At 58.1% G+C, this 7,881-nt stretch overlaps 2 protein-coding genes across 2 annotated transcripts in view; one reads left to right on the forward strand and one right to left on the reverse strand.

The window, feature by feature from the left end:
• Positions 1 to 1,025: 1,025 nt before the first annotated feature.
• Positions 1,026 to 3,703, reverse strand: VOLCADRAFT_117608 (uncharacterized protein; the record flags this gene model as incomplete). Its single annotated transcript, XM_002950596.1, has 4 exons — positions 1,026 to 1,151; positions 1,784 to 1,968; positions 2,724 to 2,909; positions 3,628 to 3,703. 4 exons carry the CDS (start codon positions 3,701 to 3,703, stop codon positions 1,026 to 1,028), a joined length of 573 nt encoding a protein of 190 aa, XP_002950642.1.
• Positions 3,704 to 3,993: 290 nt separating this feature from the next.
• The window catches only part of VOLCADRAFT_91021 (uncharacterized protein), a gene marked incomplete at both ends in the record, with an annotated part of 4,461 nt that continues 573 nt past the window's right edge, over positions 3,994 to 7,881 (forward strand). Inside the window, 7 exons of the mRNA XM_002950486.1 lie at positions 3,994 to 4,110; positions 4,202 to 4,446; positions 4,620 to 4,914; positions 5,441 to 5,509; positions 5,913 to 5,964; positions 6,062 to 6,168; positions 6,347 to 6,404. Coding sequence (XP_002950532.1) covers positions 3,994 to 4,110; positions 4,202 to 4,446; positions 4,620 to 4,914; positions 5,441 to 5,509; positions 5,913 to 5,964; positions 6,062 to 6,168; positions 6,347 to 6,404 — 943 coding nt within the window. The remainder of the gene's footprint in view (positions 4,111 to 4,201; positions 4,447 to 4,619; positions 4,915 to 5,440; positions 5,510 to 5,912; positions 5,965 to 6,061; positions 6,169 to 6,346; positions 6,405 to 7,881) is intronic.

A 7,881-nucleotide genomic window follows, 5' to 3' on the forward strand; every position in this document is an offset into this window, starting at 1 on the left:
CAAGCTGCCGGCCTGAACGGGGAGTTGAGCACGGGGAGGCGGAGGAAGGAGCGGCGGGGTGTGTGGGGGGGGAGGAGGAGGGGACGGGGTGAGGGAGAGGAAGCGGGAGGGGCGCAGGCTGGGCTGAGAGCTACGGGAGTTGCGGGGCGCAGCGGGAGGGAAAGTGGTGGGGCCGGGTGTGGGGGCGGGTGAGGGGGGGAAAGACGAACCACACACGAGTGAAGCTGCTGCCAGGGTGAGGGGGGGGGTCAACAGACGCTGGTCTGGGCCGGTGGTGAGCATGTGGTTGTTCCCCCACAGCCAGTAACAAGGTGGCCTTGGGGTTGTGTTAAGATCGCAAGACCGGGTCCCCTTTACCCCTCCCCTTTATCCCTCCCCTTCACCCCTCCCCCTTCCTTTTGACCCCGACTGATGTTTCCTTGACGGTCGGATACCGTTGGTGTAACGGTTTATGTAACGGGTAATGCAATATACGTATGTAACGGGTATTACATGCGTGCGCAATGTGCATACACACACACATACACACACGCACACATGATTCCCCCTCTCGCCCCTCCACCCCCTCCCCCCACCACACACACAGGGAATCATTACCTGCAGGTCCCATATCTTGAATGTCCTGTCCGCCCCCGCCGTGACCAGCAGGCTGGGGTTGCTGGGCGGGGGGAAGAAACCCGCAGCCAACACATCCGCACTATGGCCATCCAGCCTGTCAGGAGAGGGGGAAAGACGAACCACACACGATTGAAGCTGCTGCCAGGGCAAGAGAGTATCAAACGTATAACTGACCGAAAGGAGGAGAGGGGGAAGGAAGGGAAATCCTAAATGCGAGGAAGTGGGAGGTTAACTGCTGCCGGTGGTTACATCGAAACCCATCAACACCAACCAAAAATACCAAAGCTAGGACAAACTTGGAAATGAGAGGAGCATTGAAGCCATGGAAAGGTATGTTCCGTTTCTTTCTGTACGACGTAGCTCTTTTCCCGTACCGTGTTAATCATCCCCTCTCCTCACATACTTATTTACCGGAATACGTGTCGAAAGGTGCGTACGTCAAATATGTTGACGTCAGCACCAGTGCCCACAACCAAGTACGACAAGCTGGCACTGTACGTCATGCAGTACACAGGGCCCTGATCCGACATCACCTGCGAAGGTTGCAACAGGAGAGTCCCCGGGGGCGGCCCCGTGGGGGGTTCGTGTGTGTTTTAGGGGCGGGGGGGGGAGAGGGTAATGATTTTGTTTACCGGGGGTCGAAAACTTGTGTATGTGTGGGTATGGGGGTGTGGGGGGGAGGGAGATGAGAGCGAGGGAATCCTGGCAACCCACACGCGGTACGGCAGCCGACAAGACGTGTTTGTTTCCCTATCATCAGAGCATATGTTCTGTGTCTCCGCGCGGCGGCTCCTCCCCAGGACGACCCCCACACGACCATCAGCAGCACACTTCTTTCCCGCCTGAAACCGCCACAGCTGGAGTAAAGCACACTGAATCAATATCACCCATATCAGCAGAACGATGAAGCCATCTCATCCCGGGCCTTATCCGCCGTGCCTCCAAATCCTCCCCTCCCCTCCCCTCCCCTCCCCCGGATGCCTACCTCAACCGTAGAATCACAGAAACGTAATCCGCAGCAACGTTTCGGGGGTATTATTGGCCCGCCATTATTGGCCCACCAAGTCACACCATGGCCTCATACCCACACGGCTCTCCCGCACGGCCCCCATACACATACACGCACACGCACACACGCCCCAACCACACATACACACACGCACACCTGAATCGGCGGGGGCGGTGGCTGCCCCCGGCCCACCGCCTCAACCACCGCCGTCACGTTCCAGGCCACCACGGCATCCCACGAGCCGCAGAACAGCACGGACGGCGGCTGCACAGTTGTTGCAGCTACAGCCCTAGCCGGATGGCGGCCGTGAGGGTGTGTGGCGGGTGCAGGGTCGCTGGTGCCTTCGGTAATGGGTCGACGGGTGGTGGGGTGCGACAGCGCACATTTTAGGTAGGGTGCGGGAGCAAGGGGGAGTGAGGATGGGGAGGAAAAGGGGGAGGGGGGCAGCGCTTCTTGGGAGAGGGGGGCAGACGAGTCAGAGAGAGCGAAGGGAGGTGCATTGGGTGGCCATATGGGGGGTGGGGATGAGAGCTGGGAGGAGGCGGAGGAGGAGGCGGAGGAGGAGGAGGAGGAGGAGGAGGCAGAGGAACAGGGGGGCCCTATGGCACCATGGTAACATTCCATTGGCGTTTGCCGACACCTTGGGCAGCCAGTCAGTCAGTCAGTCAGTCAGTCCGGAGGAAGCCGTGTAAGGGAACTGTCTGGAAGTGCTATTGCCGTCCGAGGTGAGGGAGAGGGAGGGAGGGAGGGAGAGAGAGGATGGTAGGTAGGTAGGTAGGTAGGTAGGGAGAGAGGTAGGGAGGGAGAGGTAGGTAGGTAGGGAGAGAGGTAGGGAGGGAGAGGTAGGTAGGTAGGGAGAGAGGTAGGGAGGGAGAGCAGCTGCAATAGTAATAGCAGCCGCAGCAGCAATAGCAGCAGGAGCGCTAGAAATAAAGGTGAAGCATAAAGGGCGCCCCATATGGGGAAGACAACCAGAATCCGAACAGAACCGAAGAAGCGAAGGAGGGGATCCAAGGAAAAGGGGGGGGGGAGTTCAGTGTTACGACGGGGATTTGGCTCGCGGGAGGGACCTTCAAGACCCCGCTCCGAAACCCACCTAAGGCCCCAGCTCCGAAACACAGACAGATGATGGGCCGCTGCTGCATTTCCGACACCAGCTGGACGGGCGGGCGGTAGGCAGGACCGCGATCCGGGCGCGACCCAGATCCGGATCCGTATCCTGGAACCAGGCAGTGCAGCTCCACGCGGGGGCCACCGGGGATTGCGTAGGCAACGTAGGAGCCTGAAAAGGGAAAGGCGGAGGAGAAGAAGTGGTAAAAAAAGGGTTGCATCGTCATTGAGGAAAACCCAGAGGATCGATGGACGTTGGTTTTAAGAGCTATGATTTATATAGCTCTTAACAGGAAATAAGCGCACGTAGGCGGTGATGTGAAGAGGATGATTGGCAAGGGGGAAGAGAGTGGAGGTGGGTACGAGTTGATACCATCAGTGTGCGAGGGTCCGCTGATGGGGGAGGTGGTCAAGTGGGGTTAAAGCTCTTCCCGGCAGGCCGGAAAAGGTTAGCAGCAGGCAAGGGCCTGCTTCTAAACGTCTACCGTACAGGCGGAGAGTTGCTCACGAAGCCTGATGGTTCAACGTCCGAAGCGGAGTATTGGGAGGATGCGGAGGAAGAGGGGGAACTAGGTGCGCTGTGGAGTTCTGGTGGGGATAAATCGCCTTCTTGCTTGTTACTTAGGATGCGGTCAGAGAAAGGGAGCATAACGCCGTGATGCAGGCCAAGGTTTCATACGCCAGGGCTATAGTTTTATTAGGTTGGGAATGGGGGAAAAAGATGGAATGTCAGTTTGCATGCTAGAGCGACATGCGGGAGGTGGGCTTGGTAGGGAACAGCATCACCCACAGGTAGAAGTGACTAAGTAGGTGAATGAATCACCACATGGTTATGTTGTGAAATCGATTATGACGTCGAGATAGCATGCCTGCTTTGAACGCAAGCTCACCATCGGTTGCCACAGCGTGGGTCGGCCCGCCATTGCCTTGCACCCCAATTTCGTTTAGGAAGCGTAGAAATCCCATAACTTTGTGGAGTTACTCATGTGCATGTAGTCGGCGCTTGCCTCAATATACAGCGCAGACCGGAACGTATGTTGCGGAATCGAAGTTTTATCCTACTCATAGAGTGTTGAATCGATAAGATCAGAATACATCCAAGGAAGACCTAGGCGTAGGCATCTCGTTGTTCCTGTCGAAGAGCTGTCTCTCCGAATTTTCGTACGGGAGAATGTGAAACAGAGAAGTGCCTTAAGCCCTTGCAGAAGACTCGTTATTCAAAACACAATGTTTTAAAACGTTAATTACCGAGAATTATGGAAGCTTCTGTTCGACACCTGCGCGACGGCGCTCTTCCAGACGCTGCAGTCTGCGCAACCTGCTGCGTGCTCGACAACCTTAGCATCATCGGCGGGACCCTTGTACTGAGGCATGTACGTGCAAGAGGCAACCGTGTCTTTCCCCCCAAGCTCCACCAGGTTGACATCGGCCGAAAAACACTTCCGCCCTACTTCGTCCCTGCAGGCCGTCCAATTGTTCATTGCGGCCATGCGGCAAGGCCGGAGCCAGGCGACCAGCCTCCGGCTTGTCGATCTCACAGGCGCCTTTGCTGATGTAGCGACATCCACGACATCCATCCGTCGGATTGGAGCCCACCCGGACGCCAGACCCACGCCTGAACGCGGCGTCGAGCTCATAGACCTGTTTTCCGATCCCTGGGGCTGGCGACAACTCGCAACAACATCACCCAGCTCAGATCAACCAGCAGAGTGAGTACGTACAACCGGACCGCCGTACCTCCGTAAAACCGTAAAATAACGATCTGGGTCAGCGCCTTTTCAACCCGTTCCCTCACCTAATACAACCCTCCAAACCTGAAACCCTTATTGCCTTTCCTAATCCATAATTTCTGCTCCTCATACCCTTTTCCTGAGCCCCTCAGGTCGGGCACGAGCGTACCGGCAGGTACGGTTTTTAAACCGGCACCTCAAAGCCTCGCTGTAGGCCTATCAGCCCTGCAGGAAGAACTCCTGCGGCCACCGCAGCTGCAGTCGCATCCGTCTTCGCAATATGAGAAAACAGGAGGTGCTCCGGCGTCACCGCCCGATAGCAAGGACGGTAATGACGCCGGTGCTGCATCTGCTACAGCCACTGCAGCCACTGCAGGCGGACTCCGCTCGGTGTGTATCGTGATCAGCTGCTTCAGCACGCTGATGGAGCGGTACGGCGATTGGCAGGTACGGTACGACAAGGTACACATGCCAGCTCTACAGCAGTGCCACGAGAACTGCATGTGTACCTGTGGCGATATTAGGAGTTCTAGCATCGTGCCGTCACCGCGTATTGCTGTGCCTGATGCGCGAGATGATGTGAGGCTCATCGTACAATATCGTACTCCCGTTGCCACAGCGTAACTCCCAACCTCGACATCCAGCCCCCACGAACCTTCTAACTAACCGAACACCCCTGTAAACGGGTTGGCGCTGCCCACGGCGGCGCGGGAAATAAGCCGATGGCCGCCGTGCCGTCTGTGTTTTTCAAACAGGGGGTTGTTCTCCCCCTTGTGCCCCACCTTCCCTTTCCCTTCTTTATTGGTGAGCAGGTTTGCTTTGTTGGTCAGGTTGGAGCTGGAGGGGTTTACCGGTTTCTTACTCCCCTTCCCCCCCACCCCCACCCCCTTCCAAAAAACTCTCTCCCGTAACGCCCCATTCCTCGAGTCCCTTCCCTTCCCTGTCGCCCGCCCTCTCCATGCCACCCACAAAGGCGCTGGCGCTGCTGGAGGCGGTCCAGCGCTCTCCTGTCGTGTCGTGCGTGCTGACGTCACTACACACGGTACGGCTTCTCGTACTACGGCCCCTCATTCAGGTGGAATGAGGAAAGGGTCATTTTCGACAGCGCGTCTACTGCAGGACCCGACCCGACCTGACCCGACCTGCCTGACGCCGTGACGGCCTCTGCCCCGGGGCCCGGGGCATGATGGCTCACGGAAACCCTTGGATACTCCGTTGCCGCTTTCTCAAGGTTACCGCCTTCTGCTTAGGGGGCTTCTTTCCCGGCGCAGGTTCCGATTCACCCCCTGGTTTCAATGGCTGCCCTGCTATGTCAGCCTCCCGGGCCCTAGCCAAGCTTCCATGCACTTCACTTTCCCTCTCGCCCCCACCCCTGCCCCCGTCCCCGTCCCCGCCGCGGCCGCGGCCGGGGTCCGTCATCCCCTCCTCCTCCGCACGTCCCTCAGGATCTGCACCCCGCGCAGCTGGTCTTTGCCCTCCGACGATTCAGCAGCTGCTGTGTGGACCTGAGCCCCCTCTCGGAGCTGCAAACCGAGGTGGCGCAGAGGGCGCTGCTGGGCGGCGCCGCGGCGGCTGGCGGCGCCGGTGGGACCAGGGGTGGTGATGGTGGTGGTGGTGGGGATGGAGGCGGGGGAGGCGGCGGAGGAGGCGGTGTGCTGGCGCTTGCGGGTCGGCTGGACTGTCGTACGAAGCGGCGAACGGGTGAGTCCGGCCGCCGGCTTTGCCTCGCTGTGGGCCGAGGATGGGGGGTGGTGGGAGTGGAGGAAGGTGGGGATTCCCTTTTCCTTGTCTGCGTGCGTGTGCGCGTGCGTGCGTGCACACTAGTTTCCTTAAGCGGCACTTCGCATGCCTTTCTTGCTTATTTGCCGCTGCTGACCAGCTTGCTTGCTCTCTGTTTTGCATGTGCCCCTGGCCCGCCGCTGGTGCCGCCTGGTCAGGTGCGTCCTAGCGGGTCCGAGCTTGGTCGTTTGTTGTTTCGCGCCATGTCGGTTGGCTAGCTGGATTGGGTTGGTTGGTTGGTTGGTTGGGTTGGTTGGGCCAGGGGCGTGTTAGCTGGGCCTGGGAGGAACACATGCATGCATGTCAGCAAGCAGCGTAGCAGCCAACAAATCCGCAAAAATATCGTTCTCACTACTGACGCCGTCACGTCGGTGTAGACCTTGCGAGTTACTTTACTTTTTCGCGCTACACTTTCCGATACCATTTCCTCTTTTCCTCTTTGCCGCCTTTAGTTCTACACTTGACCACTGCGGTTCCTTTGCTTTCCTGCTTTCCTTAAAAGGACTTTCTTCTCATCTCGGCGGCGGCTAGGTAGTTTTTCCCCGCTCTATCGCCTTCTGCCTTCTTTGGACTGGGCAGCTAGTATTGATGTTGTTACAGGGTGGTGCAGCTTCACCAGTGGCCTCCTTCCCGAGGCAATTCCCTGCTCTCCCCTGCTAGAGGGGCACCCTAAGCCATTCACCCCATCCGACTTCAGAGTGTACTCTTTGAGTTTGGCAACTCACCACCAGCATCCAACCAAATCAAGCGGATCAACGGCGCGTCAACTTAGTTCCTGATCAGCTCGCAAGTTGATATAATTAGGTCCTACACCATCCACAAGATGGGGGCCCACCTCCCATTTCAGCACCCTAAACCCTAACAAAACCCTAACACCCAAGGGGTCGGCAGGCGGATTTGAACCCGGACACTCCGGGAGCAGAAGTCAGGCCTTAACTTCTGCCAGCCACCTGCCAGCTAGTGTTAAGTATCTCGTTTCGCAACCTAGCTAGCTATGGCCACGTCACAGCCACATGACCAGTATTGGTCAGTCAATATTACTGAAATGCTGTGTATTTGTCATCTCCGGGACTATATCCGTCTATATTCCCTGGACATCTGCTTCAATCGCCAGTGGTATTCGTCTTACCCCCCGCCCTTACCCCCCTCTTCCCCCAACCCTTTGGTTACGGTTGCGCGCGCGTGTGTGTGTGTGCGTGCCTGTGTGTGTATATGTGTATGTATATCGGTGTTTTTTTGTTTGTGTGAGAGGTCAGGTCGCGTCAAGGTCGAATCGGAGCTATACTCTCTGATACCTTCCAACGGCCCAACTACCTCCCCAACTACCTCCCCAACCGCCACTCGACTGGTGTTCCATCCTGTGCCTCCCGTACTGGATGCTCCGGATCCTAAAACCCTAGTGCGGCTACAGCCGCCAGGGTCCTCAGCAGCAGATGTGCCAGCAGCAACGTCGTCCGCAGTAGCGCCGGCTACAGCACCCGGGGCTCCTTCTGGTGTGCCGGCTGCGGGGCGCACTGGTGGCGCAGCCGGCGGCGGCGGGGCCGTACAGCCCGTGGGCCTACTGGGCGGCTTGACGAATCCGCAGGAGCTGGCTCGGGCAGTGGGGGGCGGTATGAGGTTGACGCTTACCGAGGA

This window comes from Volvox carteri, assembly GCF_000143455.1.
Source record: "Volvox carteri f. nagariensis unplaced genomic scaffold VOLCAscaffold_19, whole genome shotgun sequence".
Classification (NCBI taxonomy): domain Eukaryota; kingdom Viridiplantae; phylum Chlorophyta; class Chlorophyceae; order Chlamydomonadales; family Volvocaceae; genus Volvox; species Volvox carteri.